This window comes from Tribolium castaneum, chromosome 3, assembly GCF_031307605.1.
Source record: "Tribolium castaneum strain GA2 chromosome 3, icTriCast1.1, whole genome shotgun sequence".
In the NCBI taxonomy this organism is placed as follows: Eukaryota; Metazoa; Arthropoda; class Insecta; order Coleoptera; family Tenebrionidae; genus Tribolium; species Tribolium castaneum.
In genome coordinates, this window is record NC_087396.1 from 14,821,692 (window position 1) to 14,837,170 (window position 15,479).

Below are 15,479 nucleotides of genomic sequence, written 5' to 3' on the forward strand. Positions count from 1 at the left end.
CTTATTGTCTCGTATTGCCATTACTGAAAACTTTGTAAAATATTGTTTGTGTGTTAATTGACTGATTTTCTAAGCCCGTATTATAGGCCAATTGGTGAAGTGCTAATATTAATTTAGTTTTTTAACAGAACCGGTTTATGACGTATCATCGTGCACAAGAGGCCACGGAATGCGGGTTCCAAAGGCCGTTCAGTGTGAATATTTTGTAGTTAATAGCTGTATGTTTGTAACAATTATCCAATAAAAGATTAGTACCGAAACGAATTTTTAGCGCGAAATTAAAGATTCCTGTAACCGGGGGAAATGAAAACCACATTCCTTATGAATCTAAGAAATTTATTAAGACGTATGTTACATAGGATACTGTTATCATTAAATGTATAAAAGTACATGAAAATATATCGTTTATGCATAGGTAATTGTTATGTGATGATAATGATACAGTCGAGTTAAGTAAGTTGGGCGTCTAATTGTTACATTTGAATATTACGTTGTTACACTACATTAAAGTGGAATCTGTACATAGGAATCCTAGCTAAATGACTGATTTCTCTGATAAGTCGATATAGTACATTACTATAGCTCAGATCTTACTGAAACAAACTTAAAAATTAACAAAAATTTAGTAGAGCAGTTATTTCTCTTTATACTATTATATCCCACACCAACTTAAATAAATCCTTACACAAAAAATAATTATTTGCACTTCATTACCATCAGATGACTTCTGTTTCTGATTTTTGCACAAATCGGACAAAGTCCATATTGCACAATTATTTTTAAAATCTTCTCTTTATAACTTAAATTATTTGTCTCCTTAAATATCTAACAACAATATAACAATGCGTTGTTTCGACCACTTTAACGTATTATCCAGATTCTTTAAAAAATACAGTACTGAACACAACGATACATTCTTAAAATTTAAAAAAACGAAAAATTCATGGTACCCGTATCTATCTTTGTGCCACACTTTTTCAACATTTTTTAAGAAAATATAACCTCTAACGTACCTATATTCCTAGAGAACGTAACCTACTTCTAACTAGTCAGCCACAAATTCACAGCAAATTTAGAATATCTATCACAACTGCGAGATTTTGTACCTTAAGTAACGTGACTCATTACCTAAACTTTGGTGTAGAAACCTAATTGAAAAAATACTGCAATCATGTACTGACTCATCATGGGCCCCTTCTAGCTGCCATCGCTGCTGTTGCTGTTGCTGTCTTCGAAATCAGGTGCGCTGATTTGACGAGTGCGCAATTCTTCTCTCCCCCTAAACCTAGGTACTTTGGGATTTTTCGGTAAAAGATTTGGTAATTCGGTCACGTTTTTGATAACATAATCGGGCCTGGGATCTTCATCCCCAACTTCGATCGAATTCAAGGGCACCCACACTGTCCCTCCCAATTTCGCCTTCAAGCCCCCCAAGATGTCGGTCTCTAACTTATCGCCCACCATGATGCATTGCTGCGGCTCGACCCCCAGATACTCGCAAGCTATGTTGAAGATCTCCCTGTGGGGCTTCTCCCACGGGAGGTCCCCCGACACTAGCACGACATCGAAAAAACTCTGAAGATGCAACAGCTGGATCTTCTCCCATTGGGCCCTCGACGTGCCGTTTGTTATCAAGCCGACAAAGTAGTGCTGGCGCAGCTTTATTAGCAAGTTTTGTATTTCAGGAGACAGAGCCAGGTTGTCATAACGCAACTGTAGCCACATGCGATACACTTCCCCTAAAATAAAATATACGAGTTAGGGTTGGGTTGAATGAAACGCTTTCGATGTGGTTGACGGTTTATTTCATATTTAGGTCGTCAGAGAAAAATAAATATCCCGCCGCGTAATGCTACAACAAGGTGGAGAACAGCCCCACCTCGGAATTTATAGCTTTCGATTGTTCGATCATCTTTTAATTGTTTGCCTTGATGGATGAGACGCTGTTGCTCAGGCGGAATGCCTTCACGTTCCTCGAGTTTTTCTTTTATTGTTATTATCTTATCGGTAGGCTCGACGTCTATTTGTTTCTCTTCACCGGTCAACGTCACCACTTTTATTAGCATTTTACGAAAATTGGGCACACAGACAATTTTGATGAGGATGGACGAAAGAACAAGAAAGTGTCATTTTTGACAAGTGGGGACTTAATTGTTGGAACCGTTTTGTATTTTTATACTGTTCAGTCAACGACCCATTTAAACAAATTTAAACAGTCAAAAATAAAAACAAAGCAAAAGTAGCACCACTTAAAAACAATTCTCCACATGAAGTATTTTCGAAATAACAGCTCCACAACATGATTAAGTATTTGCACTTAAAAACTTGAGAACTTAAAAACACTTCATTTTGATTTGTTATTAAATGGTTAAACAAGATTAAATACTTGTTTTTTTTTCAATATTTTTCTTAAAATTTATCCTCACTATCTAACATAAATAAAAAGTTTACCATCTCTATCGACTTTTTATGTTGAATCTATGGAATATTTTTAATGACTTTTACCAATTCTTTTATCTCGTATTACGTACAGTTGTAAGCATATAAAAAAGAAGATATTACACAAGATCTTTTAAATTTAATAATAGTACTGGTGATTACCGTACGCGGAATACAATCAAAAACATTAAAAAAATTGCTCAACAGCAAACTGTATGTGCCAAGATAAAAGATTCTGCAACAACTGAACTACCAAATATTTATTTATTCCGCTTTATTGTAACAAATTTTCGCCAACTGCTGCTTACCTGCATACTTGTTGTACTGATCCCCCAGCGCCTGAGCCCAAAGCAGCCTCCTCCACGCATCCAAACTCATCGATAAATTCTCGGGGCATTTCCTGAAAGCCTTCAAAAAGGCTTTCGAGGCATTCGTTGCAAAATCAGTTGGAACGTCCCATTTCTCCCACAGAATTTGCGCTAGCTACAAAAAACGACACAGATACCCCTTATTAATACCTGCCATGACTATGCGTAAATTATTTTAGATACATCTATCGTTGCCAAAATCCACCTACACATCCCGAAATAAAACCACGTCTCGTCGACAAATACATTTATTTAAATATAATACAAAATCGATTACTTCGTATAAAAATCATCAGCGCCAAAAATAAAACAAAAAATGCATTAAAAGCACAAACGCACAGGTTTAATCCCCGAACAACTTCTTTCCTAATTCCATCAGTCTGTGATTCCGGCAAACCCTCAAAGCTTCAGCTTTCTTCAAAACATCGGTAACACTCTCGTTGGCGTCGACTAAGTGGCAGAGGAAATCTTCATAAGCTGATTTAACGTTTGGTGGGAGAGTCCCGATTTTGACTTTCTTCAATGTCTGGACGATGCCTTCGGCCCAACCGCTTTCAATCGCAAATTCAGAAATCCAGGGGATTTGGGCGATGACGCCTGACATGGTTTGCATTCCCAAAAACCAGAGTTCCATAAGCTCCATCCAGTGTTCTTTGTACGCCATTGACACAACCAAAGCGGTTGGGTCATTTGACTCATCAATGATGTACGCATCCCATAAAAACCTAATAGTCGCCTGGATGTAACGACAGATCGAAAAATCATTCTTCTTCACTTTATTCGAGAGCTGCTTCAGCAACAAAAGCCCCAACACGGCCAAATTCCCGTGAAGAACGAGATTCTCGGGAATATCCTTCAACTCCGGCAAATTCTCAAAAATAAATTTAAGCAAATCGTTGAAAACATCACTCTCTTCGACGTATTTCGTTTCCAGCACAGTCAGATTCATCAATACGTTACAGGCGCTGATCATGGCAGTCCTGGAGTCTTGCATTTCGGCCAAAAGTTCGGGCGATAGTTCCTGTTTTGGTTGATTTAGAACTTTCAGACGTTCGGATCGTGGAACCGGTGGACGTTTATAATGAACGATGCTCCAGTGAAACTGCACCAAGTCGAAGAGAACTTTATCTTCATGGTGTTTCAAGATAATGGCACGTGCTGCATCCTCCACGGCCAAATGGCAAAGACCTGGCAGAAGAATTCGCAAAATATCCACAGAATTGGCAGGGTTTGTTTCACTTTCAATCCCTGCTTTCTCGGCAACTCTTTTCGCCTTATGCGCATTGAAACTTTCATTGGCGATTTCGAGAATGAACGGTAGGAGTTGGTAGACCTGGATGCGTAACGCGGAGGTTTCTTGAGCCAACCAAGCTGCCAGAACTCTGATGGTAGCATAAACAAACCATTTTTCATCGCCAGAAGGTTTATTCTTATCAGCGGCCACTTTTAACAGTAGGTTTATAATAGCAGTGAATGCTCCCTTCAAACCGGTATAAAGTGTCTGCTTCTCCTTCTGATCCAAGTCCAACTGATCCGTCGAAATATAATTAATTGACAATTCTAGAATAATGTAACAAGCCGTTACAAGATTCCTTTGGGCGGTTGCAGCTTTGAGACTTTTGCCATCAAGTTGCATTCGGACCTCAATTGCTGCCAACTGTATCAAGAGTAAGAAAAACTGTTTAGGTTTCTCCTCATCGGACATAGCCCACTCGACTCCCAAAGCATCCAAAACACTCGATGCCAAAATTAAAGCCGGATTGCGTTGCTGTGGTCCAATTTTACTCTGCAGTATATCAGTGAGGCCCTTATAGAGACTCATAGGCCAGGTTTCCTTATCTGCACTGTTCACAATCTTCTTCGGACAATTAAAAATCAAGGCGTTAAGCACTTGGCATAACTCGAATTTTCGTTTATCGTGGTCTGTTTCGAAATCGACTGCGATTTTATTAAGTAAATTATGAAAAGTTTGTGGATTATCCTCGTCCCAGCTTTTTATTCCCAAATTGCCGACTAAAACGGCCAAAATGTTCAATGCCTCGTCTGACTGGAAACTCCCTTGGGAGTAAATCTCGCTCAGCTTTGCGATACCTCCGGCTTCGATAAGGGCCTGTTGCCCAGGGGGGTAACTAGCGATGCCCTTGAGACAGTTGTATGTCTCTCCAACCGACATGAGATCCTCGTCGTCGGCTTTTTTAACAATGTCGAGGAAAACGGGGACGTTAACTAACATTTCAGGGTGAGTGGCTAACTCCTCCTCGTTGCAAAAAACGGTGAGGATTGAAAGAGCCACCGATTTGTAGATGTTCGGTGGGCAATCGACGGGAACGTCATCGGTGAGAAGAAGACGTTTGATGAAATCGAAACCAATCGCTTCGAAGATGGCTTTCTTCGCCACGGCATTGCAGTCTTTACCTTCGGATACAATCGAACGTCAATGTCCGCTATTCATATCATTACAAGAAATGAAGTTATCGTTTACGAGATAACAATGTTTTGACACGGAAACAAGATATCTTTGCCTTATTGGTTCAAGATAGGCCTTAGACATGAGTCAGAAGTCAACAATGCGACAAGTAATAAACGATAACTTATTTCGGTAGTTGTTTACAAGTTGGTCAAACACTGAAACATTGTACTATGTTTTATTTTAGAACGTTCTAGTTAAATTACTGTTGGATGTATAGATAAATAGATTTTGCAATAAACAAACCAACATCCGCTATCAATATAACTTACAACGCATAAAAACGTCTCTTGCCAAATAATGATTGTCAGGTCAAGCTGCATTAGTTACGCATCAAAACTACAACGCCGGTATTCCTGTGTGAATATGTCACTCAAAATTAGCGAATCGATTTTTGATTATAAATTTATATAAGCGTTTAAACCGATTCAACGTTAAATTACACATTCATTTGTGTAAAAACACAATTACTGACATTTTGGAACGAGTTAAATATGCAAATGTAATGGCTCTGGATATAAAAGATTTTGTCTGAAAAAGTCGACTAATAAGCAATTTACTTTATTCGACACTGGCAAAATTTATGTTTTTTTCCTATGTAAGGAAGTTAACAATTGTTTGGCATTTTTCAATACGAAACATAGGATTATTTGCTTAAAGCAATTTTAAGGCAATTTTAGGCCTTGTTGTCTTGTTGAGTCTAATTTGGAGAGTACAACGTTGTATGCAACTCGTTTTCGTGTAAATCGGTATATTTATTTCACCTCGTAAATGATAAACCACTCGTTGTCACTGGTGGTTTAAAAATTAACTCGTAAAATACTATTATTTAAATAATAGTATTTAAATTTAAATTTTAAATAAATAACTATTCTTTAAAATAAATTTAAGGTTGTTTTATTTCATTTCACCATGTTTAGATTTTATAAAAATTTAAATCGTATCTAAATATTTAGATCAGGGTTATTACACGGAAGCGTTTGTTGTAAACGCTAATAGTTCTTATTTTAGAGGTTTTTTTTTGGCGGTAAGATTTTTTTTTTAATGTGTTATAAGTTATAACACATTAAGAGCATTCAAACAATTCGTTTATTAATTTATCTCTGAACACTGAGGTTCGAGAAAAAAGCGAAATATAAATTAAAATGTAGAATGGAGGGTGGCAGAATTTTAATATTTCTTTTAATTTAATAATTTACATTGACAATTACACTGCCAATAAAAAATGACAACAAGATTACTGTTATTAACATGTTGTCCTTGGCAATGAACAAATACATTCATTAGCAAAAACTTGTAACCACCCAATGAAATGATTGTAATATTTCATAAAAATTAAAAACACGCTTTGTTACTATCCAAAAAAAAGTTATTCAAATCTACATTTTTCCATAATCATATTTCTGATATTTAACATTACATAGAACCATTATGACACACTGTATTTTGTTTTACCTAGTCAATTAGTATTAGAATTTTTCGAAATAAAATTGACCTGATAATTAAATAAAATATAGTACACAGGCTCCTCTAAATACTCAACAACATAATAGTCTTGGTAATTTGTACAATTCTTTGTACAAAGGTGGTAATAATTGGCAAATACCACTGTGTTACTTTGCCAAAATGCGATAGTAATCTGAACGAACACCTGAACTAAATTACACCTCATAATTGGTGAATGTATATCTAAAAATAGTTATACTGGGAAACGTTTAAACAAGTAAAACAAGCCTCTCGCTTCCTTTTCTGTTAAACATCAAATTGGCAAGTCACAGCAGTCATGCATCCAGAACCAATCACCGACATGCCTTTTCAATTCTTCAGCTAAGTGAAAAACAAACTTTTCATCGACCAAAATTTCGAGTAAAAGAGGAATATACAGAGAAAAGTTTAAACAAGTAAAACAAGCCTCTCGTTTCCTTTTCTGTTATACGTCAAATTGACAAGTCATAGTCATGCATCCAGAACCAATCACCGACATGCCTTTTCAGATCTTCGGCTAAATGGAAAACAAACATTTTCATCGGCTAAAATGTCGTGTAAAAGCAAGTAAATCAACGTTTGACCATTAAATCAACTCCGAATTTCTTGTAACGTCACTGCAACGTCGCCTCATAACCTACCTTTGGCCAACTTGGTGACCATAAACAAAGCGGCGAACTTCTCCGTATCGCTGTTGGTGTTCTTGAGAATATTGATGCACTTTTTAACAGCATCGGAGATCTGCCCCGCCATTGTTTCTCACAGGAGGCCCCTCGCACTACTGCGCCGCTTGCATGCGAAGCGTCAAGGTTATATTTAGTTACAGCGTCCCGACGCTTTCTAAATTCGGTAATTTTTGGTCGTCTCGTATCACTGGCACTATTTTTAGTATTCCAGTCGTTGACTCCTGCATGGAGCGTAGTCCACGTGCGGCGATTCACAAGACAGCCCCCGTGCGGCCGCCACGCGCATGCGCCCGTACGTCAAAAACAGCTGATCGGGACACTAATCGCTAAATCACGTTTCGCATTTTGGGGCCAAAGCCGGCCTACACGCCACCAAAGGGGGCAAAGAGCAAGGGGGCTTACCTGGCTGCACGTCTGCTTGTCGGCCTTCCGGGTGGCGATGAGCGTGTTGTCCAGGTCGAAGAGGATGGCGGATATTCCGGGGCGTCCATTTTCCATGGCTCGGAGTGCCAGCGGGGCATGAGAAGAGCCTCAACGGTTTAAAATGCACTCCGGATAAACTTTCCCCCGCAATATGTCATGGAAAGACAGAAAATGGACCTCACGACCTCCCAGGCCCCCCTCTACTACAATGGATCCGCTCCGATGAGGTCATCGGATACTGTCACGTTGCGCGAGTCACGTGACTCCAGGAAAATTCCACCGGGGGCTTTATTTATAGGGTTTCTGCTTGGGGAAATAACGGTTTAATTTAGGGCGAGGCAAGGGAAAAGTGGAGACGGTGGTGAATGACATAAATTTTAGTCGCCACCAAGAAACGCTATGGACTTCCCTTGCGTGATAAACTATTGAATTTTCAATTAACCGAAAAACGAAACGAAATAATTGCTACAAAAAATTCGAAATGTATTAATTTAATATATCGGTATCAGTGGATTAAAGCATTACTCAGCAGAATCTGTTTTCCGCACTTTGTAAAGACTTCCGCTTCGCCGGTCTTTAATTAATAAACAAAAAGCATTTCCGGTTAAACCGCTAGTAGCCACCGCAATCCGCTCCATTACTAACTTGCCCTTGGTAATAATAACTAAATGAATAATTTATAGTAACACACCCTCATTATAATTTCTGTGTTCGCCCCCTCAAACCAGTCAAATCCACCGTTTGATGGAATCCGGCAACTTAATACAAACAATGCTCAAATTAAAGAATAACAACCTGAAGGCGGCCAATTTTCGTAATAAGTAAGTGTCTTCCCAATCAAACAACTCCTTGAAAAACGAGTTTCAGACTTCTGTGGCCATTTTTGGTATACATGGTTTTTACTGGTTTTACCATTTTTCTGGTTGTTAGTCTATGGAATAGGTTTCTCGCAAATCCGACGCTGACCTCGCTCGAAAGTTCGGTATATTCAGTGGGCAATATACCGTTTCCAGGTGTATCGCTCTGTAATTTGAATAAAATCAGCAAAAAACGGGCGCAGGAGATGGCTGAGTATATGTAAATTGAAGAAGTAAAAAAATGGAAAATTTCATTAGGTGTTACAGTGTCAAACAAACTGGGCAAAATTTTACACGAATTATGAGTTCTTTCAAGTTCTTGGGATTCCTGCATGACTCAAACTACGACATTAGGTTCAAGACAGAGATCGAAGAATTTCAAAGTATTTTAGATTCGCTACAACTCAAAATCACTGCTTTGATAAGAAATGTACGTGTTTTTTCTTATTTTAAAGCTTTTTAGTTTTTGTTATAATACTTAATGGCACAACTTATATTTTCTCATAAAGTTTATTTAGTCTCAAAAATACACAACTGATATAGAATATAAAGTTTTATCAAACAGGTAACTTTAAACAAAATGACCAGAACAAATTTAAATTCAAAAATACTCCCACCTTAAAACATTTTGCTAAAGTCATAAAACTTTTTGCTGTTATAATATGGAAAAAATGCTGCAATAAGAAGTGAACATAATTACATCCACCTTTAACATTTGCTACTAATAGAACTCTGACACAAGTGCGATTAGATAAATCAAACGCAAGGCAACACTTAATAATTGTGTTAACACAAAAAACACGTTTGTTGTCAATTTTGTTACAGCTTTTATTAACGTGTCTTTTTGATGTGAATGGAAACAAAATTGGTCAGTACTTAGCTTTATGTGTTAATAAATTACGACACTTTTAAAATTATTGATTTTAATTGTATAACACAGCATTTTTTGCTCGTTAGAAAATAATGAATGGCCAATTAAATAAAAAGGATTAGAAGTGTATAATACGACGTTGTAATATCATGTTTTAATGGCGCAATTAAAAACAAAATATAAAACAATTTTTAAAAAGTTTATTTTCTGTCCAATTTAATGAATTCAGATTAGTTTACTAAACCTTTTTATATGTATTTACATGATTTATGAACGTTTTCTTAAAAGGTCACAGGTTACTTAATAAAATGCGAAACCTGTTTGTTCAAACAAAAATCAAGTAGCTCTTGAACCGTTGCAAAAAACACGTTGCCAGGCAGCATTCACAAAATTCTGCATTTGTATTGGTGGATTTACAAGAGGCATTTGTAGAGCAAAGCCGACTTTAGCACTGTGTAATCAATATCAAATTTATTTTGCGTCTGAATATAAAATTGGTAATAATATAATTTCTGAAGCTGACCACACCCTGCGACGACCTTTTGCAAATGTGTCGCTGGAAGGGTCACAAGATCAACTGTTCTAATATTTTTCGCTTGAGACTGACCTTTGAGGGCTACTGCTGTGTTTTTAATTACGTGAAGAATACGTCAGAATGGTGGATGCGCCGGGCGAGAGACGAAACTTTGGGTGAGTTCGTAAACTCATTTGGTCCTGTCACGTGTCTGATTTATCAGTTTTGGAATACGGGTCTCCAGGGATAAGCAACGGTCTATCAGTCGAGCTTAATATCGATATAGACGACTATTTTTATACCATGATGTCTTCGACGGGAGTTAACGTTCGTGCGTCGGTTTTGATTTCATATCAGACCGCTGGTGTAATTTTCCAGGTGCACATTTTCATCCCTAGCGACTATCCCGACAAGTCCAGCGGTGACTTGATCGAGAACATCGCCGACATCGGCACAGAAAACTTCGTGGAAATCATCCCCACAACCGTGAGGGCGGTTAGGGATGTAATGAACTACGCTGTTGACAAAGTAAATCTAGCGCTCTCGCTTACGACCCCGAAATTTGATTGTTGTAGCGAGAATGCCTCTTCGAAGTGGAACAAAGGACGCAGTTTGGGGTGTATTCGCAAAGCGACTGTTTTGTGGATTGTAGGGTAAAGAGTATGACGACTCTGTGCGAATGCATACCCTTTACTGTGCCTTTGAGTGACGATTACACAGTTTGTACCTTGCGGGATCTTCCATGTCTCGCGAGATATAAAAGTAATGAGAACGAATGGACAACAAAGAGTCCAGAATCGATTTTCAGGTAAATGGTCATCTCTTGTTCCGGATAAATGGCACGAATACAATATAAGGGAACTGGAGGATGCGCTTTTGTGCTCAAAAACTTGTTATCCTTCATGCGACTCTACTTTGTATAGAGTTGGTGCATCCGCAGTTCAAATCAACGAGTATTGAAAACAACCATTTCGGATCTTTTGTCTGATTCGGAATTAGTTCCAGGTTTAGCAACATCACCGCTATTCATATTTTTTACAGGGACAGACATCATAGTTTATACAAACAAGACGTTGTGTATTACTGGTTTGAGATACTCAGTAATTAATATTCCGCTAAAACCGGGTGCAAAAAATTTTGAAACCAAGCATTTTCCACCATAATTTGTGGTGAACAAAAAATGATCGACTTTTGTGAAAACTTTTCGTCGTATGTGCGAATTTTTAACAACAACTTTAACTATTTTGTCGATTTCAATTTGGCAAAACCAAATTTTTTTAATATTCCTAAACTACAACTGTTTTTTTTTTACAAAAAACACCTTTGATCAAAAACTGCTTGGTTCCATAACTTCTTTACACCTGGTATTTAAATTTTGCAGCCACATTGTTTTTTTAGGTAATTATGGTGGTGTGTTTGGCATAAGTCTTGGAGTGAGTTTAATTTCAATTATTGAATGTTTACTATACTCTTTCAAAGTGATAATTGGAAAATATACTTTATAGATATACATTGTTGTTTTATTGACTTTAAACTAAGATTTTAATACCGCCAACGTGTTCAATTAATGTAAAAAAATACTTTTTTATTTTGTCAAAATATGTATCAGTTTTTTAGAAAAAAACGTACTTTTTTATAATAATAACGATTTATTTTTCCAACTCGTAAAACTCAAATTAGTCAAAACATGCACTATTACGTTTGGGAACATTTCCATGAATAATAGCGAAACCGCGACCTAATTCAGGACAAATCAGAAGAATCAACAAAATCAATTTTAAAGGCTAGTAACGTTTTAATAATGCATGTCAGTGGAATAAGTAAGAACCTAATGGAACTTAGAAAAACGAGATATTTTTAAACACGTATGAAAATTTTAGAGTTGCTTCCTACATTCATTCGTAAAATGTTCTATATTTAACCTCTGTTATAGCATCAATATTAAAAAAAACACTTTGGATCTGTTTATAGAATCTGTAATTAAATGCGTCGTAACTGATCACGTGACCAAAATGAACAAATTTGATTGGTCCATTCGCGTTGTTAACTTTTAACAACGACTTAAATTTTAATAAAGCTTTCTATAAACCGGCCCTTAGACTAGTTTGCTAAGTATGTATAATAAAGGATGCGTATTTTTTACAGAATGTGTAAATATGTATGTGGTTATACACCACTTCGTATAAAAAAGTTTGTTAACGATGTTTAATTTAGGAGCCTGGTGGAGTTTCAAAGCTGACCACGGATTCAATTTCGCGTTTGCAGAGCCTCAGTATGAAATTATGATGACTATTCAATTCAGGGCACAGAATAAACAGAGCTTCTGATTATAAATTGAAATTAATCATCTCGGTTTGTTCTATCTCCACATTACAGTCATAGTCCTGTAGTTTAATGAATAGAGATCGTTCTGTAATATAATAAGGGCTGGATAAGCAGCGAGCAAACAGATCATAAACCCGGAACTAGTTTCTGTGTCGAATTATGTAAAGGTCCGTCAATAAATCATCCAGTGACCGGAACGGTGGTTAAAATATTGAACCTTAGCTGGTTTTTCGCATTCCTTTTTCCGGTTGAATTCGTGTGTCAGCACGACGCATTCGATTTTATTCATGAGTGGCAATTCCTATGAAATCACATGTTTTATTTAAATCGTCTCCTGTATCGATTCGCTTCGTAAATGCGTGATTTGAGGTGTACTATTGTACGTGTGTCCTGCGTGTTCCCGCCGTCCAAGTGCCAACATCCCGCGAACGGCTGACCCCCTCAGCTGTCAGTCGAACCAGAGAACAGAGAGAAGCGACGCGCAACGTTTGTCCCATAAGCAAAGCATTGAAAACGAGTGAACACGAGTAAATGACGGTTGAGGGCACGATGTCCTTGAAATTATTTGAAACGGTTTAAAAAATGTGGTGGCAGTCCTGAAGTTACTAAGAGATAGACATTAAAGTTACTAAAGTGCAGTTTTGTAATGACAGGTAAACATAACCTAATATTAGAATTTAAACCGGCACCAAGCTAACCTTACAATAGATAAATATTTAATAATTGTTAGTTGCTTAGTTTAGTTAAATGTGGAAGTGTAAAAAGTGAAAGGGGTGTGGTATCAATAAGACTAAATGAAAAGAACATTTATAATAGATGATTTATTAACATACATACAACAAGGGAAGCTACATACGAAGCAATTTGTTTTGATAAATAAATGACCCATGCCACCCTATGCTATGGACCTATGGTTACGTAAGTATACATCATTCTTTGTTAAGATTATAATACAACCTTGAATACAACCAGAGAACGACGATAATACAATTAACAAAGGTTACAAATGTGAAAAAATAATGAGGCGGCGTTCTTTTTTAGATTTAGTTTTTTGCAGAGTATTGTGTGACTTCACACAAAGGAAAAGTCGCATCCTTACAAACAGACCCCGTACGTAGTCTAAAGGAAAGTTTTTGCAGGGATGTGAGAATGGAATTTTGCTTAATTCGGTAAGTATTTGAAAACCAACCCGGGCCCCAGTGGAATAACGTTCAAAAAGGCCGTTGGAGAACTGGTGTTCCAACTGGGCAATGTAATACACAAAATTAGTTGCAGGCATTGTTAGATTACCAAAATCTGAGCTTTCATCTAAATTTTTGTAGTGACAGAATAAGGTATCTTCGGAAATAGTTTGGCAGGCCTGTGCATGTACTTCTTCCCTGCTGGTTCCCGGAAGCACACAGGAACTTTGCTCTGTAAATATGTATAGATATATTAATTATTTCTATTTATTTTTTTTAGTGATGTGACAGATATCATAATACACCAGTATTTGGATCATTTGTACCTGACTCTTTCTGGTGAGGGATTGCGTCTCCACGAAGGGCCTTTTTTTGAGGATGTGTGAACATGTTGTCTGCAAAATGATCTGCACATAGGCGGAAATTGCCGTGGTCCTTCATTTCACGGGTTAACAAGTCTACTCGCCCACTTGCAGTGGCCCATATTTTGAACCTGCATAAAAATTATGCGTATAAATCGTAATATGTGGGGCATTCCACGCCAAATCGGACGGTTTGAGAAATTTTTTGTTTTGATTTCCTCAATTTTGTGATATGTTTTAGTACCCCTTAAGGTAGCATTTTTGGTAAATTTTGAGATTTTTTTGATTACCCGTTCAAAAGATATCGACTTTCTAAAAAAATTGCTGTTTTTTTAGATTTTTGGGCATAATTTCTGCAAAAATGGTTCAAATTTAACCATTTTTTTTTAACATTTGGGTTTTTAAATGGCCTTTATAGAAAAACATTTAAAAAAAACTTTTTCAAGATTGTTTCATAATGATTTTTTTATGTTAGATTTTAATTCGAGTTTTAAAATTTTTTTATATCCTTCGCTTTTTTCAAAATTTTTTATTTTAAACTTCTATTTATATCTCAATTTTTAATCCCGGTTCGGTAATGGGATCTCAAAATTAGATTTTTTTTAATTATTAAAAATAAAAAAAATATTTTTTCGTAAATTATTTTACGTATTTTTGATTTTTGAAATTGTACACGCATTTTTTAAGTATTATAAATAAATTTTAATACTGTTTCATTATTATTATTAAGTGTTTAAAGTCAATAAATACCAATTAACTTTATTGGTAAATACAATTACCACTGTCATTTTCATTTAAGGGGTACTAACACATCACAAAATTGAGGAAATAAAAAAAAAATATTCTCAAACCGTCCGATTTGGCGTGGAATGCCCCATGTACATTCAAAACGATTTTATATTAATGAGACCGCACTGTAATTAATTGTGTAAATCTTGTCGGTACATTTTTTATGTATCTATTTTTAGAGTAACTTACCTTTTTGCTTCTTTTGGGAAACGAAAGAAGCTTTTATTTCCATCCGCAGTAGAATTTGTGCACCCCGCAGCACTACACAGGCGTCTTTTAGGCATTCTAATTGTCTTTTTTCAATTGCACTATCACTAATATGTATACTACACTAAAGGCTACGTAACTAAATCTAAGAATAATATTAATGCACTATATACTATATACAAAAAAAGTCAAAAAGTTCCAAACTAAAAAAAGCCACAAAATTCGCAAATCTACAAAATCGTACTGTACTCGCACTGATCTGCTTTGCGAATGCTTATTACTTTCTGCGTAGTGCAGATTCTGCATTTTTTAAGTGTTAATGTAAACATAACTTTGCACTTCAGAAGTGCCCGCACGTGTGTTCTAATATTTACGGAAACTTTCTTTTTATAATTATTACTTTTGGGCTTAGTTGTAAATTTTTTAAATGTAATAATTTACGTTTCAGCTATTACCAAATATATTTTTACATACCTTTGAAGAGTTTTTAATAGCTACTTAGTTA

General features: G+C 36.4%; 3 protein-coding genes and 1 long non-coding RNA gene across 4 annotated transcripts; 1 reads left to right on the plus strand and 3 right to left on the minus strand.

Moving 5' to 3' along the window:
• Positions 1 to 319: 319 nt before the first annotated feature.
• Positions 320 to 8,086, minus strand: LOC664523 (uncharacterized protein). Its single transcript, XM_008197771.3, has 3 exons — positions 7,848 to 8,086; positions 2,748 to 2,922; positions 320 to 1,739 (listed from the first exon to the last, which is right to left on the minus strand). The coding sequence occupies exons 1-3, from the start codon at positions 7,941 to 7,943 to the stop codon at positions 1,198 to 1,200; spliced, it is 813 nt and encodes a 270-aa protein (XP_008195993.1). The 5' UTR covers positions 7,944 to 8,086; the 3' UTR covers positions 320 to 1,197.
• Neurochondrin (neurochondrin) lies at positions 3,040 to 7,561 on the minus strand. Its single transcript, XM_970523.4, has 2 exons — positions 7,401 to 7,561; positions 3,040 to 5,222 (listed from the first exon to the last, which is right to left on the minus strand). The coding sequence occupies exons 1-2, from the start codon at positions 7,510 to 7,512 to the stop codon at positions 3,151 to 3,153; spliced, it is 2,184 nt and encodes a 727-aa protein (XP_975616.1). The 5' UTR covers positions 7,513 to 7,561; the 3' UTR covers positions 3,040 to 3,150.
• Positions 8,087 to 8,206: 120 nt separating the features above from the next.
• Positions 8,207 to 11,615, plus strand: LOC103313744 (sodium channel protein Nach). Its single transcript, XM_015981799.2, has 10 exons — positions 8,207 to 8,689; positions 8,736 to 8,945; positions 8,993 to 9,155; positions 10,115 to 10,286; positions 10,334 to 10,437; positions 10,489 to 10,638; positions 10,686 to 10,872; positions 10,919 to 11,063; positions 11,110 to 11,210; positions 11,509 to 11,615. Exons 1-10 carry the CDS (start codon positions 8,613 to 8,615, stop codon positions 11,613 to 11,615), a joined length of 1,416 nt encoding a protein of 471 aa, XP_015837285.1. The 5' UTR covers positions 8,207 to 8,612.
• Positions 11,616 to 13,241: 1,626 nt separating this feature from the next.
• On the minus strand, positions 13,242 to 14,546 carry LOC135265583 (uncharacterized). Its single transcript, XR_010333303.1, has 2 exons — positions 13,943 to 14,546; positions 13,242 to 13,848 (listed from the first exon to the last, which is right to left on the minus strand). It is a non-coding gene; the product is annotated as an uncharacterized LOC135265583 (long non-coding RNA).
• Positions 14,547 to 15,479: the final 933 nt, after the last annotated feature.